Raw genomic sequence first — 23,022 nt, 5'->3', positions numbered from 1 at the left:
GGGGGGAAGCCTTCCAGTTATGAGTGTAATAGAAAATTTGGAAACTAGAAAAGGATGACAAATTTCAAAATGGATGGTAATCTTAACCTGGAGAATAGAGGAACCACAGTTAAAACTGCTGTATTTCCTTCTAGTCTTTTCCTGCATAGATGAACTCGTACATATAGATGTGCATTTTGGATGGATTGGAATTATTTTTTTCTGTCTCTTCACTCAGTAACTTTTTACACTCTTAGCAGTTCTCTGTAAACAGCAGTTTTAAACAGACTCTTGATCCATATTAGTGATTCACCATAATTGAGTTTTTTCTAATTGTTAAACATCTCATTATTTCAATTTTGCCCCATTCCAGTGGTGGATACCCGGAAATGGAATTGCTGGGTCAGACAGGAACATTTTTAAAGTGCTTAGTATATATTCCCAGTTAGCTTTCAGAATGCGTAGTGTTAGTGGGAATTACGGAAAATGTAAGACAATTCAGGATTATTTTCAGCAGCTGGAGGGATGTTGGGGGCTTTCTTCCCTTGGTAACACTTTAGAGCAAAAGAGGAAGGCAAAGTCATCTCAGAGCCCCCTTCCACATAGGTGACTGTCATAGGCACTGAGAGTTAATTTCTGAACTACAGAAGGAAAGAGGCTGATATAATTGCCGAGACGTTTTCAGCAGAATCAGATGAAGATGGTCTGAGAAGGGGAAGCCCTCTGAGGGGCCACGCATACCTTGTGTTCTTTTCTTTGTCAGTGCCCCACCCCAGACTCCCTATGAGACCTCCCCTAGGGGTTAAAGGCCTCGTAGGGGTCTCGTAGGGATGTGGCCCTGTAGACTGCTGAGAAGTGGTGAGAGGTGCCGGTCACTCCAAGTGAGTGAACCAGAATGGCCATGTTACGGCAGCTCATCACCTTCCTCTCCATGCACTGATCACCTGGTAAACAGTAGGCTGACTCCAGGGCTGTGTGAGAGGCCAGGGAGGTCCTCTTTGTCAGTCACACTCTGTCATTGAGTCAGCCAGCAGCATGGGTGGGTGACTCTGGCATCCAGACCTGAACCCCATTTCCCAGCCCACTTTGAGATCCCTCACCCACACCCGTCTATCACCACCTTCCAGTTCTCTCTCCAGGATCTGCCCCCCATCCAGGCAGCCTCACTCATCAGATAGACCCACTCCCACTGCCTCTGTATTCCATGCTCCCTATCACACTCTAAGTCAGTTGAAGGCCCCACATGTAATATGTAACTTTGGTGGGTTGCTAGATGCTCTGTGCTTCTGTCTCTTTGTAGGGTGGGAGTGGTAAAGATCCCACATTATGCTAAAATGAGGGCATGATACAGAGGGCCTGTGTGTGACGGTCGCCCATGGAATGTTAGCTGTTCCTTGGAACTGGGCAACCCGAAGCCTGCATATAGCAGTGCTAGTAATGATTTGGGGCAGATGATGTGCCCTTCTTGTAACATTCCCATTCTTGTCACTCGACTCTCTAAGCTGTACAGGTGAGTGAGGTTCTCTGCTCCCTTTCCAGGTCGCTCTGGACTTGTGGGAAGACTTCAGCCTCTGCAGAGAAGGGCAGAGAGAATGGGTCATCCAGAAGATCCACGAGTCCCAGTTCATCATCGTGGTGTGTTCCAAAGGCATGAAATACTTCGTAGACAAGAACTACAAGCACAAAGGAGGCGCCCGAGGCTCGGGGAAAGGGGAGCTCTTCCTGGTGGCGGTGTCTACCATCGCTGAGAAGCTCCGCCAAGCCAAGCAGAGCTCATCCACGGCGCTCAGCAAGTTCATCGCCGTCTACTTCGATTATTCCTGCGAGGGAGACGTTCCCGGTGTCCTGGACCTGAGCACCAAGTACAAACTCATGGACCACCTTCCCCAGCTCTGCTCCCACCTGCATTCCCAGGACCTCAGCCCCCAGGAGCCGGGGCTGCAGCCCGGACGCATTAGCAGGAGGAACTACTTCCGGAGCAAATCGGGCCGCTCCCTATACGTCGCCATTTGCAACATGCACCAGTTTATCGACGAGGAGCCTGACTGGTTTGAGAAGCAGTTTGTTCCCTTCCATCTCCCCCCACTCCGCTACCGGGAACCGGTTTTGAAGAAGTTTGACTCAGGCTTGGTTTTAAACGAAGTCCTGTGCAAGCCAGGGCCGGAGAGCGACTTCTGTCTCAAGGCCGAGGCCGCTGGCTCCGGGGCGCCGGCCGACCCGCACTCTGAGGGCTCGCAGTTCGCTCCGGACGAAGACGCGGAGGCTGGGCCCGTGCCGGGCGCCAGCGCGGTCTTGCGGCCCCTGCTGCACGCGGTGAAAGCTGCTGGCCCCTCGGACATGCCACGGGACTCGGGCATCTACGACTCGTCCGTGCCTTCGTCCGAATTGTCCCTGCCCCTGATGGAAGGGCTCTCCACGGACCAGACGGAGACGTCTTCGCTGACGGAGAGCCTGTCGTCCTCATCAGGCCTGGGTAAGGCGCGTGGAGCCGGGAGGGTCGGTGGGTCGGGTTCCTGATGCAGGCCACGGCCTTGCCCCATGAGTCCAAAATCCAGGAAAGCTTTTTGCTAATTTCGGTGCAAATTTATTCGGCAGCCCGATGGGAAGTAACAAAACTCCATGCATAGTCTCTGCTGATCCCAGGTAATGGGAATGTTCACGTGTGTGAGCTGCAGAAATACTGTTGATAAATTATGGTGAGCTGCCTGGTACCATCTTATGTAATATACAGTATGTTCATTATGTCGCCTTTCTAAACTGTGAAAACATCTGAATGCCAAAACACACTGGGCCCGGGACTTCCCTGGTGGTCTAGTGGTTAAGACTTCACCTTCCAATGCAGGGGGTGCTGGTTAGATCTCTGGTCAGGGAGCTAAGATCCCACATGCCTCGTGGCCAAGAAAACCAAAACATAAAACAGAAGCAATATTGTAACAAATTCAATAAAGACTTAAAAAAAAACCACTGTAAAACCAAACCAAACACATTGGTCCCCAAGGGTGTCAGATGAGGGTCTGTGGACCTGTATCTTTGTTGGGACTTGTGATGTTCACCACCCTCCACCTTCCCAAGTCTTTAAAGCCACATGTATTGAACCTGGAGTTCACAGGGCACAGTATTCTCTCCATTCTAGCTCAGCGCAGGCTCCAGGTAGGAGGGCCTGCTTACCCAGGGAACCCTTACAGGATGCTGTCTGGAGCTACTCTTACTGTGCCTATGACTAGTTGGAGTCATGCACGCAAACCCTGGATCCTCAGCTAAGGGAACTAGAACCTGTTAGCAGGATGAGAATGCTCAGTCTTGAGCTGACTGGGATGCCTGCCTCACTTGTACAGCGTGAGTGGTTCAAACCCAGATCCAGCTTCGTTCTGGCCTGAGTGTCCAGCCCACTGAAGTGCAATGACGTGTGGTTCTGCCCTCTCTTCTCTTCTTAGGTGAGGAGGACCCTCCCGCCCTTCCTTCCAAGCTCCTCGCCTCTGGGGCATGCAAAGCAGAACCTGGTTGCTGCAGCTACACTGGTGAACTCCACACGGTCGCTCCTTTGTAACAAAACGAAGGGTCTAAGCATTGCCACTTTAGCTGCCGCCTCTCTCTGGTTCCCCAGCTCGTCTCTCTGGGTATGTGGCCCACTTGGAGCTGAGGTCTCTTACAAGGATATTCAGAATGAAATCCTGGCCAGTACTTGCTGTCCTTGCCTCTCTTCTCTACCAGGTATATTGGCAGTCTCCAGTTTTCTGAAACCATGTGGAGCTCTGAAAGGCATGTCCATTATGTCTGACAGCAGCTTGCCATGTTGGGGCAGTTCTGAGAGGTAGGGAGGAAACATGTAAAGAGAAACAGGAAAATACCCACACTGATTGTTCAGACTTAATTTATCTGTGCAAACTTTGCCTATTCACTACTGGCTACTTTGATTTGAAATGCTTTGTGGAAAAAGCACTTTTGATGCCACTACAGCCATGGAAATCAAGTGCCAGTCTCTCTGGAATCCATGTTGTTACAGATGATGTTCTTTTCCATTTTTGACGTGGAATTTATGGTACCATTTACAATGCCATGGGTGTTAAAAAAGCTCTGAGTCAAAGGTCAAGAAGGTGACTGAATATTCAATCACCTTTCATAAAAATGAGTTTTTATGTATTAGCAGGTGGCATATCTGGCTGAGGAGGGAGCCGCAGGGCCAGGCTGACCATGTAGACCATTCTTTCTGAGATGGGTTGGTCAATGTGCAGAAGGCACCAGGGCCACATCTTGATCTGAATAGGCATCACTGAGGGGCCAGATCTCCCTGCGAGGTTTCCCGTGGTTATATTTACTGTGCTGAATCTCAGATGTTGGTGCCTGGAAGTTTATTTTTAAGAGACTGATACCCAACTGGGCTGTATTACTGGAAGTTGTAATTTTTGCTTTGGTTGGCCTCTGGTCTAAAGCTGTGTCCGGAACGTTAGGGATCAGAATCCACTGACATACGGCAGTAGGTGGAGGTGGTAGTCACTTAATCTGCTGAACTTGTTTTGACTAATGACAAACCTCTTTTCTTTTTTTCTTTTTTTTTTTTTTGCGGTACGCGGGCCTCTCAGTGTTGTGGCCTCTCCCGTTGCGGAGCACAGGCTCCGGACGCACAGACTCAGTGGCCATGGCTCATGGGCCCAGCCGCTCCGCGGCATGTGGGATCTTCCCGGACCGGGGCATGAACCCTTGTCCCCTGCATCGGCAGGCGGACTCTCAACCACTGTGCCACCAGGGAAGCCCCAAACCTCTTTTTACGAAGGTGAAAAGGAAGGGATTGTTACAAAGATGAGTGTGCTCTTTGAGTATCATCTTTGGAAGACATGGGACCTGAAATCATTAAATTCTTGAATCTTAAAGTACTCCCCCCGCAGCCCAGCCTGTGAATCAGGTTTCACTTTGTTTTTGTTGTACTTACCCAATGAAAGATGTCTCTTGTGCTCCATTCTGCCAAAAATAGATATTGAGAACTTAAGAGGAAAGAATTTCCTTTAAAAAGGAGAAGTAAATGTTCTGTTTTTATGAATGACTTCTGTACAGAATTTTTGTTTCCAAAGGGAAAATACTTGTTCCCTCCTCCTCCCCGTGACCTTGAGCGGGAGTGAGTGTCTTTTTCCACCTTTTTCATAGATGCTGCTGGATTTTGGCACCCTGTTTTCTCAGCACCCCTCCCAGGGACCCTGGTTTTCACTGCTTCACCAAATAGGACCAGTGGTACGCGGGGACACTGAGAAACATCCCAAGGCCGGGTGGGAAGTAGGGAGGGCAGGACTTTTCCTTCCAGGCTCATGCCCAGCAGGTGGGGAAGGGAAGGTTTGCCCCCCTGATGGAAAGAAGAGGTTTGTGTTTATCTTTGATGCAAATGCCACACTCCCTGCTCTGTAAAGGCAGCTGGCAGCTTCTTGGGAGAAGAACGTGCTTGTCTGTTCTCTGGCATCAAGTTTCCTGCAGCTGCTCTGAGGGAGAGACAAGTGGGCTGCAGAACTGTCTCCCCCATAAAACCAGGCATCTTGTTGGAGAAGAGATGTTCCATGTTGTCACCGTGGAATCTGAGATGAGCACAGAGCTCCTGCCCACACGTGACTGTCCTGCCATTCTATTGTTGGCATATGTTCTGTGAAGGAGATTGGTGTACGAAAATTCACTTTGGAACATTTTCACAGTGATTTCTTATTGAAGCCGAGAAATGGTGCATGCCCCAAAGGAACCATTAGGTGCTGCCTTAGGATAGATACTCAGCTTTGCACATGAAAGGAGGCATCTCTGAGAAAGTGGCCCCAGGGACAGTGTGAAGGACTGGAGAGGAAACATCAACTGGGCTCCATGAGCGTGGGCAGCGAGCTTACTTATGAAAATAGAAGGGAAAATTGTGATAGTCCAAAAATGAGGTGATGCTTTAGTTTGGATTTGGGGTTTGGGTACTTATTTTGAAATACGAATGATTGTGATGTTCAGCAGAATCAAACTCTGTTTTACCAAGTATTGAAACGACAGTATGAATGCCCAACTCTGAATAGTTGAGAAGTTCAACTTCCTGGTTTTGCCATATTAGTTTCACTTTTTTTTTTTTAACCCTCCCATCTCATGCCGGGAATAAAACATTTATTTTAAGCAGAGCTGCATTTTTGACTCACAAATGGAGTGGACAGTGAAAATGATAGGACAGAATTCAGATAAAGGTTCTGCCAAGTCACAGGCTTTTAGACATTAGGGAAACAAGAACTAGAATATAGGGATGATCTCAGTGAAAGGCCTTCATCCTGAGAGTAAAAGGCTCTGTGGCTCTGATGGTGTCCTCTGTACAGGAGACGAGTGCAGGTAGTTGAAGTTAGGGAGCTAGTTGTTTATCTTAACTCACCAATGCCCTACACATCTGACGCATCTGACGCATTAGCATTTGACACAGTAAGCTTTGCTAAGAGAGTGACCAGGGAGGTGAAAGCCCAGGAAAAGGTGTGTTCTTCTCTCAGGTCAGCTACAAGCAACAGGGACTACCTGGATGGGCCCAGCCCAGTCATACTGGGGCAGGAGTCCTCTAGAGGGCTGAGCCCTGGGCCTTTGAGGCATATAGATCTCCGGAGAGAATGAGAAGTCATTCAGGTCCAGGCCCAGGTACTTAGGCGGGTGACCCAGCCAGGTAATAGTATTTTGAGCCCAAAATGAGATGGGGCAGTAAGTCATCAGACAGAGTTTTTGGTTGACATATTATTAATAACTGAGGACAGTCCCAGATCAGAAGTTCAAAAAATGTCCTAGGCAATGATGACATCGTTGGAATCAATATATAGTAATTTAAGTTCATGTATGTTTGTCAAAGTTTAGTCGTGCTACTTTATAGCTACTAGTGTCATTTAAAAAAAAAAAACCCTAGTCTCAGGTTACCTCATTTAAGCACAAATAAACAGGAAAACTGTCCCCCCAAAGTTGTGGGGTTATGTGATTTTCAGAACTTTTCCTTTTTTCAGAGTTGAGTATCTTTTCCTTTAAAAGAGACAAAGGAAGGAAAAGCCTATTTTATTCCCGGAGAAGAAATGTCACACTTTCCTCCCTAAAGAGAGAAAACCCTGCAGTCCCCAACCACCTCAATACTAATTTGGCTCTTTGGGTCTTTATTGGAGGGAGGTGGACAGTGCCAATGAGAAGATTATTAGCCTTTTCTTTTTATATTGTTGGTAAAGAGTGCTGCTCTTATTTAACAGATGCTGTTCCTTCAGGGGGCCCCACTACAGCAAATGTAATGATAAATAAGGGGTGATGATAAATGGCAGTGACATGCTCTCTCGGTGTCAGAGAGACAGTAGGGCATAGTGGGGACTGTGGCAAATGGACACCCTCTGTCCCACCTACAGGGAGCAGCCAGTCCAGTCAGTTGTGACCATGCAGTGTTTCCTGATTGTCCCGTTTTTCAAGAGAACCTGAGAATCTGGATGTTTACATGAAGGATTCTGATTCTTTTTTGGTATTGATAACTAAATTAAAAACAAAATTTTAAATTAAATTCAGGCCCAACGGGACAGATGGGTGGACCTGATTTGGCCCAGTAGCTCTCAGTTTGCCCCCTCTACTTATAAGATTTGAAAAGAAAGGCATCCATGGTAATTACAGATGTCTGGTGCCACCAGAAAATGCTCTTACTAAATGCAGCCGGGAGCTAGATTGCTTTTTTTACCCATTGCTCCCCTAAAGAAATTTGATATGATTGTGAATACATTTGAAATCTTTTGATTGCTTCTTTACACTTCATGATGTCTTAAGAAAAAGACAAGCCAGTTGTTTATTTCAAAATCAGATTTGTGTTCTCCCAATTTAAAAAATATGACACTTGGAGCAATTTCATTTAAGCTCCACACCTGAAGGACCTTATTTATAGTTTTAGCTCTTGGCTTAATCACTGTTATAGATGACGTGTAATTCTGAGCTCAAGCCAAGACCTAATAAGGAAAGCAGGCGTTGTGAAGGTAGGGCAAGGAATCCTGAGTGTCCACGAGAGCCAGCTATGCTTTGTCTTCTGTTTTAAACGATCTGTGAATTGATCTGTTTTGGAGGTGTGCAACTGTATACGGAGATATCAGTTAGGAGTCCTTATGGGTGTTGGGTCGTCCTTACTATATCACCTCCTTTCCAGGGTCAGGGTGAAAATAAAAGGAAGTCTGATTGTAAGCCAATAGCTTTGATTCCGATTTCAGAGCTTTGTGGGTGAGAGAAAGTTTGAATTATCTGGCATGTACCCCCCTGGTGTCAGACAGGCTGTGCATGAATTATTTCGGACATGTGGCTGTGGATGGGATTCTGGATTTTCAGTGAAGGAGAGTCTGTAACCTACCCTGCTGATCAGATAGTTCTTTGTACATCTTCCTTATAGAAATTCAAACCAGCCTTCCTTTGTTCAGCATGTAGTGGGAAAAGAACAGCTGGTCACCTTCCGTGTATTTGAAAACCACAGTGAAGTCATCGCTCTGGTGTTTTTATTTCAGTGATAAATAATCCCACCCCTACTCATTCCTCACAGCTCTTGTTTTCCAAGGGCTTAATAATTTTCACTGCTCTTTTGTTTCTCAGCTTCGCACTCAGTTTAGTTGCCCAAATGGAAGGTGGTGCCTTATTCACATTGGTGCCTTGTGACGGCCAAGCTCAGGATGGGGATTAACAGAGACATTCTTATGTACCCTGCTTCTCTTACTACTTAAAAATACAAAGGCACTTTTAAAAAATGGTATATCACCTGAATTCATTTTGTGAGTTGATTACCACAGTTTTTTTTCTTGGCAGTAGTCTTCTATCATATATGGGTTTTTTTCCCCTCTTGTGTTTAAACACTTGGTGCTTATTCCTGATGTGTCTGATGTCATTCCTGAGCTTCTTCAAGATACTCTTCAAGACCAGCTCTTACCTTCTGAGTGGCAACCACCCCTCACTTCCACTTTTGGATTCTATTTTTATGTATCTCTAGGCATTACTTTTAATTCAGGACTCACAGTATTATTAACTGGTGCAGACTTCAGTTTAGCCACAGGTGAAATAGCAGTTGCTAAGGGCTAATTTGCTAAGAGGTTGAGTGAGGACCTCTTGGGAATTTTGGTCAGTTGTCTTCCCGCCTGCTCTTCAGCTCCTCTCCAAAATTCAGCGAGGACCACAGACTCCTCAAAGAGCTTTTCCATTTCTAAAGGGCTGGAGCCATAGCTCTGAACTGACCAAGCACTGTGGTTTGCACAAGCAGAAGTCTGACAAAAGCAAACCAGTATGACTGCATATGTGATGATTTATCAAAGACAATTTCAGTTGAGAAGATTCAAAGAAGCTATCTTCTGTCTGTATGTGACATAGACACAGTTGGCTGCTCCAGTCATTAGACGAAAAGTTACAATTGGATGATGCTAATGTGTAATCGTATGTTATTTTTAACAAGCGTCTTTTTTCTGTCTTAAGAAAAAAATGTAGTGAGTTTGGAGAGAGCAAAAACTTTTGTAAAAAACCAAATGTATTCATTTAGAGAGTAGGTAACTTCTGTTTTCACTGTTGGTTTGTTTTGTTTTGTTTTTCACTGCAGAAGCTCCCTGCTACTATGTTCTGGGGGGAAAGCCTGTGGAACAGTGGTTATTGCCATTGTCTTTGTTTCATCTTTAAGTTTCTCTTTTGTGAGGTTTGGTGGAGTAGTGAGCACTGACTGGCAGACTGTAGCAGTATGCTATATTTTTACATTGAAAATGTTATCATCTTATTTGATTTGTACATAACTCTGTAAATAGTAGACCACAGCTGACATTTGTAAAATGTTTTTGTACCGTAGAATTTCTGAATCAAATAAAATGTTTTAAGATTGTGGTGGCTCATTTTTCTAGATCATGTTTCCTATTTCCTGAATAGCTGGGATTCCTAGCACAATTTTCTGTGGGCTCTCCCTCTGAGAAGGAGAGAGATTATGCAGGGTGAGGAGGCCAGGGTGGCTGGTCTGTCTTGTACTTTAGAGAAAGTGAACCTGCTGCCCTTGACCCTTTACCTCCCCCTCCAATGGGCAGGTGCCTGTTGTCTCCATGGCGTCTGGAGCAGGGACAGGGACACTTACCTCAAGGAGACATTTGACTCTTAGAACAATGGACTTTCTTTGCAGAAATTTGAAATTTGAAAAGAAGTTGATGGACACTGAAATTTGGGAGCCACAAATTTCCTGTCATTCGGAAAGAAGAAGGTGCCTGCTCATTCTTCTGACAGAAGTCCTCTCATCTCCTGTGCGCCCAATACTCTGTAAGTTAAATTCTTGGTGTACATCAACTTTGGGGTCTCATTTTTGAGATTCTGAGGCCCAGAATTGGGTAGCTTTGCCGAGGGCACAAAGAAGAAGTCAACAGCACTGGGATTCATACATCTGATTGAATCATCCTTTACTCCTAATCAATGGGCTGTACCGTTTCTCAACATAACGTATAAGGAGAAGAACGAACCTTGAGTAGCAAGTTACAGTGAATTGGTTTCCTCCTCAATCCAAATGTTGAGAGTAAATCTGGTTTAGAGGTTAAGCAGATGGATCTAAAAGGACTCCATTGGAAGAATCTCATTAGATACTGCAGTAAGTGAATTCCTCTTTTCTGTTAGTGGGGAAAAATAATCCTCTTTGTATAGCACAAGAAGCCCTACTTTTTACTATGGTATTAGAAAGCAGAGTCCATTTTTACAGCTGTTTAGGGTTCTTAAAATTGCCAACATTTCTGGGACCTCACCACTGGTTTTATTCACTTTGTTTTAGAAATGCAAACTTTAGGGGTAGCAAAGACCAGCTTCCCCTTGCAGGCTTTAGTTAGAAAACATTTTTAATTTTCGTTTAGTTGAATAAGAGACTACAGGCAATAAGCTAAGGAGGTGGATGAGGAGGGAGACATAAATTATATCTTCACTGTCTTAGGCATAGTGAGTCCTTAATAAATATTTGTTTTCTACCCCTACCCCCAGCATACCCTGTCCTTTCTGTCTACAGGAACAGAATCAGAAGTGGTCCAAGAATAGGATAGATAGAGGATGCAGTGGAGGGAGGGAGGGATACAAACATGGGGTAAGGCCTTTTGCAATGATATAAAATTTAAATCTCGTCTTTGAGATTAAGGAAAAATAATGCAAGATCAGTGGGCTTGGCTCCCTGGCCTCTTTTCTGGAGGGGTTTTACACCATCTTTCACATTTATAGGTGATAAAATCTTTGACAATATTTACTGTATTTGAGAGCCTAAAGAGTGTACTGGGGACACAGTAATGAATAAGATATACAAGATCCTTGCCGTCTTGACTCCACCTCTTTATAAGTATGGAACTGTGGGCAAATCACCTAATTGCTCTGAGTCTCAGTTTTTTCATCTGTAAGATGGGACTAATACCCACCACATTGGGTTATTGTGAAGCTTAAATGAGCTGGGGGGGTCTATAAAGCACCCATGGCCATGCTTGGCAAGTGCTAGACACATGGTAGATAGTGGCTATTATTCATTTTGTGGAAGAGCAGGTCTTGGACTATTTGGGGGCCATATGGACATGGGTGGGAGACAATTCCCTGTTGATGGGAGCTTCAGCCCAGGGATTTTGTCAAGTGCGAAGTTAAATCATCTCTTTCCCCTAAGAGAAGAGGGTGGGTCTGCATCTGACTGTTTTGGGAGGAAGGGATGGGGCTTGGGGAGGGGGAGGTCCTCCTAGCAAAATTAAAGGCAGGAACCCTGGGCGTCTTAATAGTTGACTGTACAGAGCCTGTGACAGTTGATTGTGTACTCAGATCTGCTAATGTCCCATTTACCAGGCTCCATTTTCCCTAGTCATCTTTCAGCCCCTATAGAGACAGACATTTTTCTGAACTTCCTGCTTCAAGGTCCCTGTGCCAGATGACCACGCCCTGCTCTGGATGTGAACAAAAGCAGGGATTGTTTCTCTAACTGACTATCAATTCGTGCTCAGGGGAATTTTCCAAGTTTTAGAAGCTGGAGGGGGGCAGAGATAAAGTAATGGTCCTCCAGGATGAGGATGGCTCTTCCTGGTCTTTCCTGCTCTTGCTGGTCAGAAACATTCCAGGGAGTGGGCAGATGTCAGCTTCCAGACAAACCATAGACGTTTCCCACCAGGCCAGGCAAGGCCAGGCCAGGGAGAACTCAGAGCAAAGAAAGGCCAAAGCATGCCTGGTGACAGAATGCAAATACAAGCAGGTCGTGCCTTTGGTTAGTGTACCTGAAGTTTGATGTACTTGAAAATCCTGCACACGTGTGTATAAACGTGCATTATTATTGGCAAGATTTTTTAAACCATTGTGATTAAAGCAGGGCTTTAATCTCAGTTGGCTGAGATTAATTAGATCTCAGTTGGCTGCTTTCTGTGTGACCTTGAGTGGGTCACTTGACCTGATTAGGACTTAGTTTCCACATCTGGGAAGTAAGTAATCTCAGTACCTAATCAGGTTGATGTGAGGCTTGAATGTGAAGCCAAGTAGAGTTCTGGGCACAGAGCCTAGTACACAGTGAGCACCCCTGCCTTCGGGGATATGGTCACCTGGGGCAGGTTAAGAGTGTACAGTTATAAAGTGGGATCCCCTAAATGTCTCCCTCAGCCCTGGTCTAGGTAGCAGGTTGGCTAGGTGATGGGAGTGGAGCTCCTGTCTCCTGGAGTACTCAGTTCTGCAGGGCAGTGGGCTGTGACCCTCACAGGAGATGGCTACTTGATCAGCTGTCACTCCCTGCTTGAAACTGCCAATAGCCCTGGATGTAAACGCAAAGTTATTACCTAGCCCCTTGCCAACCTCTTTTCTCTGTGTGTGTCTTTCTTCTCTATAGCCATAGCAGAATTTGAAATTCCTTACTCCTGTAGTCCTGCCCTGGGTCATTTTCCCCAGGCTGTTTCTTCTGCCTGTTTCTTCTCCTTCTCTAGGTCTCCAGCCCTCCTTTGCAGTCAAATCTTCCTTGACCACTGTTCACCCTAGTCCAGGTCCTGGCACATGCCTTCCGGAACAGCTCCTGTGATTATGTGCCAGACCCTCTTGCTCAACTAGTACGACTGCTCCTTGAGGGCAAGCTGTGCCCCTTGCCTAAGCCTTCCACCTAGGTTGGACTTGGATTCTACTTCTTTAACCAGCTTGGGACCCCAGCCCTACCACTGATCAGGCACTGGGGCAAGTAAGTCACCTCATCTCCCCAGTCCTCAGTTTCCTCATCTGTCAAATGGGGGTAAAAATGCACCTGCCTTATGGGGTGGTTGTGAGGATAAAGCAGATGGAGCCTTTATCCTCTCAGCCTTGCCTCTCAGGTTTTCCTCTAACCCGGATTATGAGAGCAGAAAGGACTTGCTTTCAAAGAAGTCTTTTATTAGCTGCTAGCAGAGCATTGCTTAGGTCTGAAAAATGAGATCAACACCTTAATCCTTTCACAGGTGTCACCATCCCCTGGGGAAGAAGGCTATAGTGTTGCTTCATCAAATGGATGCTCCACACCTTTCAAAAGCAAAAGAAAAAAAAAAAGGAGGGGGGTGGCATCTGTACATTGCTACGGGCAGAGGAGTTTAATGCCCCTTCCGGTAATTCCACTTCTAGCATTTTTTCTTTAGGAAATAACCAGAAATGTGCATCAAAGTTAATTGTGCATAGATTTTTACCACCAAGCATTGTTTCTGATACTGAGGAATGAGGAACAAACCAAGTACTATTTGGGACTGATGATAAGAAGAGGCACGTTCATACCACAGACCAGGCGGCTCTTAAAAATCATGCTGTAGAAGAATATTTTATGACAAGGGAGAGGCTGGGTGGTGTGATTGTGGTTGGGTTTTATCTTATTCTTTATACTTCTCTCAGCATTGTTATACGAGTGGTATTATGTCATCAGAGGGGTTTAAATGTATGACCTTACACAACAACGAGTGTTAAAGGTACCCAGTGGGCACTCGATGGCCCGCGTTGCTGATTTCAGTGTCTCTCCATTGCTGTTGTCCTTGCCCTTGGTCGTGCCTTCTCAAGAGATTGCTTTCCCCGACTGTGCTGCCTGGTGCCTTGTCCCAGCCCCTCACCATGGCTTTCCTGCCTGTCATCAGTTACAGCTCATCACTCCCTCATCCATGTGGGGACCCCAGTAGACACCTCAGCTTTCCCAATTGATGACTCAGTGAGGTGACAGCTCTGGTGCTATTCTACCCTCTCTTGCAGAGTTAGGGGAGATGGAGCTGAATTCAATGGGCGCTCATGAACTGTTTAAAGGAGAAAAGGTGGCTGGTCATCAGTGTCTTCTGGCCTCTCCACCAGTTTCCCAACTCCATGGATAGTGACCCACATTTCCTGCCTATTTCCTCTACACTCCCCACCAAAGGACTCCCTTTGGATGTATCATCTCTTCCTCCAACAGTCTCCTAACTTGAGCCCAAGAACCAAGTCCTCCCCACCCTCCCCCTTGCATGAGTGGGGTGGGGGCATGGTACACTGCATATAAACCCTTGTGGGATTACATTGATTTGTTTCTAGGCAACATATCCTTGCAGATCTGTTCTAATTTCCAGAAACCCTGAATTGTAAAACAGAGGAAATAGAGGAGTTTGCCCCTAGTAATAATAAAAATGCATGTTGCCTTTGCTGTGTCCAGCAGACTTTCACCCACTACATCCATTCCTCACTCAGCGGCTGGTGCAAACCCATCACCTCTGCCTGAAACTTTCAATGGTAAAGGTTTAGTGTCTCATCTTGGCCACCAAGGCCCCTCCAGCCTTGTTCTCCCCCCCACCTGCCCCTCTCCATGGACTTCCAGAAGGGTGCCCTGTGCTCTCCCACCTCTGGGCTTCCATGTCTCCTGTTCTCTTCAACCCAGATCCCACAGGAAGCCTCTCTATGCTCGAATCAGGGCCAGCACTTCCCTTGTGTGTCTCTGACCACATGCTGCTCCCTAACCTGCCCAGTGATGGGTCTGACTGTACCCACATCAGCTGTGAGCTCCGTGGGGTCAGGGACTATGTCTATCTTGTACAGAGTCACTGCTGTTCTCCACAGTCTGGCACATCGTGTGGCATGTAGCAGACGCTCAAATCATTAAATGGAGTCTAATGGAAATATAACTTTTGTCTCTGACAAGGTTGCCTGGGTAGGATAGCAGGTGTCGACTTGTGGGTTGGAAGTGCCTGCCGAGCTCTGGGTTGCTGAGGGAGTGGAAGCCCTTTATTATTATTTAATAAACGTGGCTGGCTGTAGTAAGGGATCTTCCGTGGTGTGGAGAAGGGAGAATAACAAAAGGGTTTGGGAGATCTGGATATAGGTTTTGCCCTTGGAAGTGGGAGTACTGGGGAGGGTGTGTGATCCTTGAACAGGAAAGGGATGGATCATGAGGCACTGGGTTTGGGATCAAGTTGTAGTGGAATGAAGTTGCAGCTGTTGGATCCGGCCCCAAAGGTGGGCTGTGGGCTAGGAAGAGGCCACCCAGCACTGAGTGCCTGCAAGGAGAGACAGGGGTTTCAAGGAAGAAAACCTGCACCAGAGCAAGGTCTGAACTCCTCATGCTGGTCACAGGGGCCTGGGCTGGGAGACTTACACGCCAGCGGCTGCTGCCAGGACACGTCCCTCACAGGAAGCCCTCGACATCCCGCCTCTTCCTGTGAGGTGGAATGAGGGGGTTGGGGTTAGAGCTCACCCCATGGAGAGAGTTGAGGAGGTCCACTCAGAGCCTGGTCCATTCACTTACTGGAGGGTACGCCTTCGCCCTTGAGCTGATGCTCTCTCCTCTTATCCGGGGGCTGGCTTCACTTTCACATTTCTAAGCTTCAGTTCCTGAGAAGTGGGCCCCTACAACCCCTACACCTCACAAGGCTGTTGTGAACGTTAAAGTAGATCAAGCACCTAAAATGCACACCTGGCACGTGAAAACAATTGATGAATTTTTTATTTTTATGACAGTTTATACTTTCATAAAAGCCCATAACTAGTGTGCAGGGCATTTTTTATTCCTGATTTTATGGGGTTCTGAGGACTGTAGGAGTTATCTGTTGAATGAACGAATGAATGAATACAGAAAATACTTTTAGTATTTAGATTGCCATGTTTATTTCAGCACGGAAGACCCAGGCCACAGCTGGCTGCTATCTTTTCAAGCTCAGCGTCTGCCCACAAGCTGGCGTTTCCTGAGAACCTGCTGGGCGCGCGAGGATTCGTCCTCAATCTCACCCCCACAGTCGAGGAAAGTGAGGCTTGGGCAGGACCCGACACGCCCAAGGTCAGCCTGGTAGGCGGGGCTGGGGCTCCTAGCGCAGGCTCCGGCTTGCCCGCCAGGGCAGCCCCTGCGGGGTCGCCACGGTCCTCTCCCGCTCGGATACCGGTCCCGCGAGCCACCCCGGGGGAAGCGGGAGCGGGAGGTTGGGCTCTGCACCCTTTCCCCGACCCGGTAAATTCTCTCCGAACTAGGCGTTGGGGGCTGTCCCGGGGGCCAGATCTCCCTTCCCTTCCTAGCCTTCCGCGGGACGCCGGCAGGACACGGGGAAGGGAGTGCTGAGCAGCGGCCTAGCCTGACTGCGTCCGGGTACCCCGCCACCGGGCTGGGGCGCCCGCTGGGGTCCCCGGCCCGCCTCCCGCCCACGTGGCCGGTTCGGCCTCTCCGCCCCCGGCCTCGCCCCGCCCCGCCCCGGGGAACCGCCCCCGTAGCCTTCGCTGCCACCATCGTAGCTGTGGTTCGCTCCTGCAGACTCGACGGTCGAGCCCGTGCTGGGCGCCGAGGTGAGTGTGGGCGGCTGGCCTGGAGCCCCGCTGCTCTGCTAGACCTTCGGAGCGGGACACTTTCCCCGGCTGGCTCCTCTCTACCTTCACCCACCGTGCCGGAGCGGGACCCCACCCCCACCTCCAAGTCGTCCCCGCTCATCCCTGTGCCCGCAGCGGGCGATGTGCGCTCTCTGGCTCCGGGCACCCTGAGCGCGGCTTAGGTAGGCGGTGCCACCACCAGCCTGGAGCGGCTGCCGCTCACGCCGGAGACCCTGACTTAGGTCCTCTGGTAACTCTTGGGCGAAAGTTCCCGAGGTGCCAGCTGTCTTGGGGTGCAGCCGCTTTTCCTCGGGGTGGCTTCCTTTCGGGCGCTGCTGGTTGGGGCTCGGAGGGCTGCGGTCATTTCGCGGCTGGGAACCCGGCTTTGGGCGCGCGGGGCGGTGGCCGCGGTTTCTGGCCCACCCGAGCCGTAGTGCTCGCGGCTGCGTCTTTAAAACTGCGCGGCCAGAGGATCCCGAGATAGAGGCGGGGGAGGCGGACATCAAAGAGTTAAGGTGAACTTCTGTCCCTCGTAGTCAGAGACAGGTGAGTTGTTTTCTGAACGTGGTAGCTCCTACCTGGTCAGGTTCCCTGGGGCTTTGCCACGGGGAAGAGCCGCGCTTGCACTATCAGCGGCCTCATCATGGGCTTGAACGTTTCTGAAACAGAGCGGCTTGTTCCTAGAGGGCTCTTGCTCCATTTAATGCCTGAAGCAGGCTTGCTTCCAGCGCTGGGGGAGGGTGCGAGAACTGCCAAACAGTAGTTGTTAGCTGTCGTGGATGAACGAGCAGAAACACTACCCAGGTGTTACCACTTTCTATCCTGGGGTGTGGAAGAGGAGTTTTGCTATGTCTGCGTCTTAGCTGTGTAGTCTTGGGCAAGTTACTTCACCTGTTCGTATCTCAATTTCCCCACCTGTAAAGTGGAGATGATAATAGTACAAACCTTAAAGGGTTGTGTAAGATTAAGGTTTTAATGTAGTGCCCGGTACAAGGTAAATTCTACCTTGGTTAGCTGTTCTTCTTGTTATTATTTTGGTTGACGTCTAATGGAGCATCCCAGTGAGGATGGGGCTCCGCAGTGAGGTAGGTGGGCAGGCTTTTGGCACTTCCCCTTCCCCTGCTAATGACCTGAATTATTTACACAGTAGCCTCGGTGTCCCCTTCAGCCTAGAAATACTTGGACTTTGTAGTAACACTTCTTATGGTTAACCAGCCTTGTGCAAAATGTATCTCAGAATGTGAGATTAGAGATGACCTTTGTCAAGGACACTCCTGGAAAATGGGGTCTTGGACCTTCTCTGGAGGCTCTGGGGTGTGTTATTGGATGTTTCCCTCGCTGGGGTGGAGTGGATAAGGTTTCACCAGAATTCCTTCAGGCCTTGGTCCCCCTGATAGGCTGACATCCTCTAATCTCTGAGAATGTGGGAGTTTATTTAGGGGTACGAGGGCCTGATCTTGTCTCCTCCCTTCCATTTAGTCACCTCTAACAGATTGTCCCTTCCATCAGTGGAGTGTCTCTGGGCCACACCAGTTTATTTTTTTCTTCTGGCAGTGGTAACCACAGACAGGCATTCTGAACCTGCGGCTCTTCTGAAATACACGCGAGATGCTTGGAGCACAGGTGTACATTTTTCCAGAGGGTTCTCTTTTCATCATATTCTGCAAAAGGCCCGCAGCCCACAAATGTGGGCCCTGAACCGCTGGTGGGAAGATGCAAGTTCTTGCTCCCTATACAGGGCAGGCCCAAGTTTATATGGAGTCGAGATGTCAACATTACCTCTGCCCCTGTAGGTGGAGGTGCACACATGTTCCTTTGTGCCCTTGCTCAGAGCACACCTTCCAGTGGAAAATTCAGGTCTGCCTTGACTTGAGAAAATCTGATAAAGAAGTCATTTGGGGAAAGAAGGCAGGCGGTGGGGTTAGGAACTGTTGGCCTATGGTGGGACCTTTAGGATGGGATGCAGTTCATGAGAATTTGAACTCAGTGTGTCAGGAGACTTCTCAGGGCCTTTGCACGTGCTCTTCCTTCTGCTGTGCACACTGTTCCACCACTTCTTCTCATGTCTGGCACTTTCTTGCCCTATAGCTCAGATGTGTCCTCTGTAGAGAAGGTTCCCCTGACCACTCAGTCCAAAGCAGCCCCGCAGTTTCTGTCACATTCCCCCATTGTATTTTACTCATGGTGCTTACCTGAAATGGTCTTACTCATGTATCTGTTTATGGGTTTATTGTCTTCACCCAGAAGAATGTAGAATCCAAGAGGGTAGGTGTGTTGCCCTGGTCACTGCTGAGCTCTGGCCCCTAGCAACAGTAGGTGCTCAATAGATGTCCCTGAGTGACGGAACGAATGAGTATCTGCTGAGAGAAGCAAGGCGAGTCTGGAGAGGTTTAAGAGTAGTGAAATGCAAAGGAACTGGCCATTAGTCAGCAACGCCAGGCTACAGTGACCTTTGAGGTCACATAGTTTAACCTGCAGTTTAAACCACCTCCACCACACCTCTTCCTAGTTATTGCTTAACCTGGGCTTGAATCTTCCAGTGAGAGGGAACTCGTTGCTTCCAGAGAGAGCCCATTCTTGTGGAGGAAAGATGTGGTGTGCAGAGAACCAGATATAGTCCCCGTACCCCCTCTTATGAGGATGAGATGTGGCCTCCAGGCTTCTGCATGCTACTGCTCCAGTTTTTCTGGTCTGCGTTGCATCCTGATCCTTTCATCCATCACCATCCATCCCAGAAAGCTGCCTTTACTTCTCTGCCATCACCAAGGTTCCTGAGCCCCTGACCAAAACTCAGTGTGCTACTGAGTCGTGTATCATCTGAGGGGGCCTGAGGCAAAGAGGCACCAAGGAAAACTGCAGTAGTTTAGAAACTTTCGAGGCCAAGATCGGTATTGTTCAGGCTCCTGTAACTCATTGGGCAGCAGGGGTGGGTGACAATGGGGTGTGGAGCTCTGTTTCTTTCACTCTTTTGTTCTTTCCCTGGATTTTTTCAATTCATTCCTTAATCGGTTTATTAATTGTGGCCCTAAATATATATATATATTTTTTCCTAGATATATTTTTTAAAAATTAATCCTTGGTGGACTTTCCCAGCAGTCCAAACTAGGATCCCACATGCCACAAGGTGCGGCCAAAAAAAAAAAATTATTCATCCTTGGACCCATTATCTTCATGGTTTGTATAAATATTGCCTGATTCATATCACCTCACATATACAAGTTGAAACTTGAGTGAAAACGAAATGTTTTCATATATGATTCTAACTTACTGAGTCAGTTTCTGCGTGGGAGGTCACCATTGTGGGGAGTGGAGCCGGGTCCACTGTGGAGAGGTTTGGTGGCAAGTTTTGCTTTTTTCATGTGCCTTAGCCACTTAGCTCAGCTCAAGAACCACTTCTGGAGGGAGGGCTCTGGCCTGGCCACACAGCAGTCAAGGAAACCAGCAGCGTTCCTCCCTTGAGGAGTTCACATCCCAGTGATGGAGATGGACAGCAGACAACTAGACCTATAATATAATGTCAGGGAGTGTGATCAGTGTGATGAAGGAGATGAAGCTGGGAAGGGGATCCAGAGTGGCTGGGATGGAGCCAGGGTTGGTTTAGGTTAGGGAAGGTCTCTCTGAGGAAGCAGCATTTGAGCAGAAACCCAGTTGAAAGAAGGAGCAGCCATGTGGGTGTCTTGGGGAAGACCATTCTATGCATATAAAGCCCAAGGTTGTGGTCAAGCCCCTGGTGTGGCCAGTCAGCTCTTGAGCCCTGGACATGGTCTGTCTCCCTGGCGAAGGGAGAAGGGAAGTGAGCCGTGTGGGCAGAAGCTCCCCCACCTTCTCCCCAAATCCTAGCAGGTGACTGGAGTAAGAGCTCAGCATTGTGTGCTCTCCTGGTTGACCAGGATGCTCGTGCCTTCCTTTCTAGAGGGCGGGACCTGGAGTGATGATGTTCCTGAAATTGCTGCCTTGACAACTGAGCATGAGCCTAGGGGGCTTGATGCAAGATTCTCATTGGTTATAGCAGTGTGTGTGTGTGTGTGTGTGTGTGTGTTGGAATATACTGTGGAAAAGGAACTGACATAGCAGAGCCTTCAGCAAATGACAGTTGATCTGAATGGCTGTGCCTTGGGCTGCTGAGCTCAGCACCAATATCTTCATATTATCTCTGCAACTGTCCTGTGTCACGGACCCTCTTAGTGAACCCATTTTTCGGAACCCATTTTTCACACCCAATTGTGGTGTGGAGTGATGAATAAATTGCCAACTGTTTGTTTTCTTGGGCCTCTTGTCAGGTGTATTGGGAGAGATGAAGGTGAGGAGGATCTTCTCTGAAGATTTATTCAGTGATTTAAAGAAAGATGGGTGTTTTATTTATTTTTAATTAATTTATTTATTTTTGGCTACGTTGGGTCTTCGTTGCTGCACGCGGGCCTTCTCTAGTTGCGGTGAGCGGGGGATACTCTTCATTGCGGTGTGCAGGCTTCTCATTGTGGTGGCTTCTCTTGTTGCGGAGCATGGGCTCTAGGCTCGTGGGCTTCAGTAGTTGTGGCTCACAGGCTCAGTAGTTGTGGCTCGTGGGCTCTAGAGCGCAGGCTCAGTAGTTGCGGTGCACGGGCTTAGTTGCTCTGCGGCATGTGGGATCTTCCCGGACCAGGGATCGAACCTGTGTCTCCTGCATTGGCAGGCAGATTCTTAAGTACTGTGCCACCAGGGAAGTCCCAAGATGGGTGTTTTATATATCTTAGATAGGCCTCTCTTTTGTGCACATCCCTGTGGAATGTCAGCTCTGGGAGGCAAAGGCTGCTCCTGGCCAAATGCTCAGTCCCTGGCTCAGTGAGGGTTTGTTGCGATGTTAGGTGGATGCCCCAGGGTTTCTGGTGGCCGTGGAACAACAAGGCTGGAGGAGGTCATTGCCTTCATTTCCCAGGTGTCTCCTGACTTTTCCAAGGTGGACCAAAAGTCAGGGCAGAACTAGACATGGGGCCCAAGTGAAAACCAGAATGCTCCAGAAAGACAGGCTGGGGCCCGTGGCCAGAGTTGGAGGATAAAGGAGGCAGCTTGGTGTCTTGCCTGGCTCAGCCAGCTAAAGACCAAGCTAGTTATTTAACAGTTCAACTTGGTTCCTTGTCCCAACACCTCACCTCCATTTCCAGCCAGCATATGGTAAATTTATGGATCTGGATTTGCTGTTCCTACCAATAGAACCCCAAGCCCTGAATTCATCTCCAGTTCTGAGCTCAGTAATATTTCCTGGAAGCTGGAGCAGCACACTGACCGGCTTTGAGGCAAATAGAAATTGTAGAGATGGCATTTGGGGTCCTGTGTTCCAGTCTCCACTCTAGCATTTTCAGTGGAGTGACCTTGGACAAGGTGCCTAACCTCTCCAGGCCTGTTTGCTCATCTGTAAAGGGGAGTGGTGCTTGCCTGTACCTCACAGGTCTGCTCTGAGGATGAAATGAGAAGATATTTGCAAAGTGCTTACCTCCGTCCCAGCCTGCATGCGGGAGGGGCTGTCCAGGGTTGTCATCTGGTGACTAAGGATTGACCCAGGTCACTCCATCACTGCTTCGTGCTCCTAATAGGAGAGATGTGCTCAGACACATTGGAAGTTCTTCATTCAGATTTGGGGGTTTCACTGGCGTGGGCGTTATTCTTTTTGGAGATGATCTTGTTAGGAGCCAAATCTGGATAATGGAGTTGGGGGTCAGTTTATAGTGAGACAGAGGCCAGGTTGAACCACTGCCGAGACCTCTTGCCCAACCACAGCCCCCCAACCTCTCCCAGCAGTCTCCCCAGCCCCCAGCCTACAGTGGCCATCCCATGTCCCCATAGCCCTCCGTCCCTGAGGGGCATATGACACCTTGGAACTTGGCTGCTTCAACTCACCGTTCCTACCCATCTTTACCACACCACATCCCAAGTCACCCTCTGCCTCCTGTAACAGAGCTGAACTGACATCCCCCAAATACCCCAGAAGCTTTTCCACTTTCATATCTTTGCTCCTGCTGTTCCCACTACTTGGAATGCTCTTTCGCGTTTGTCCACTTTCACAGATTCCCGCACTGCCCACTCCAGTGGCCTCTTCCGTCTTTCCTTCCCTTTTGACTAGAAAAAGAAATGCTCTTTTGCATAGGAAACTCTGATTATTTCTTAATACACGGAAATGCAAACAAATCAGAAGTTGTAGAGTAAAAAATGAAATTCCACCTCCCTCATCCCAGGCTTGCATCCAGAAAGAACATTTATGATCAGCTGGCTGTGTATTTCTCTTACATTCTTACGTACAGATGTGTGTACCTGTGTATATCTTTAAAAACCAACATAATT

The 23,022-nt window shown here is 48.2% G+C and overlaps 2 protein-coding genes across 4 annotated transcripts in view; both read left to right on the top strand.

Annotated features, from left to right (window-relative positions):
* The window catches only part of IL17RD (interleukin 17 receptor D), a 67,457-nt gene extending 57,209 nt beyond the window's left edge, over positions 1-10,248 (top strand). For 2 of the 3 annotated variants that reach the window (XM_073811255.1, XM_019947771.3), the window contains exons 12-13: positions 1,519-2,452; positions 3,414-9,813. In XM_073811255.1, the coding sequence (XP_073667356.1) occupies positions 1,519-2,452; positions 3,414-3,526 (1,047 nt within the window). In that variant the 3' untranslated portion in view covers positions 3,527-9,813. Of the gene's footprint in view, positions 1-1,518; positions 2,453-3,413; positions 9,814-10,096 lie in introns of those variants that run through there. The other variant, XM_073811256.1, reaches the window with a different exon arrangement.
* Positions 10,249-16,483: 6,235 nt separating this feature from the next.
* The window catches only part of ARHGEF3 (Rho guanine nucleotide exchange factor 3), a 305,882-nt gene continuing 299,343 nt past the window's right edge, over positions 16,484-23,022 (top strand). Inside the window, exon 1 of the mRNA XM_019947655.3 lies at positions 16,484-16,686. The gene's annotated coding sequence lies outside the window, so the exon portion shown is untranslated. The remainder of the gene's footprint in view (positions 16,687-23,022) is intronic.

This window comes from Tursiops truncatus, chromosome 10, assembly GCF_011762595.2.
Source record: "Tursiops truncatus isolate mTurTru1 chromosome 10, mTurTru1.mat.Y, whole genome shotgun sequence".
Lineage (NCBI taxonomy): Eukaryota > Metazoa > Chordata > Mammalia > Artiodactyla > Delphinidae > Tursiops > Tursiops truncatus.
Note: the sequence above shows the minus strand (reverse complement) of the source record. Positions and strands in the feature narration are given on the sequence as shown.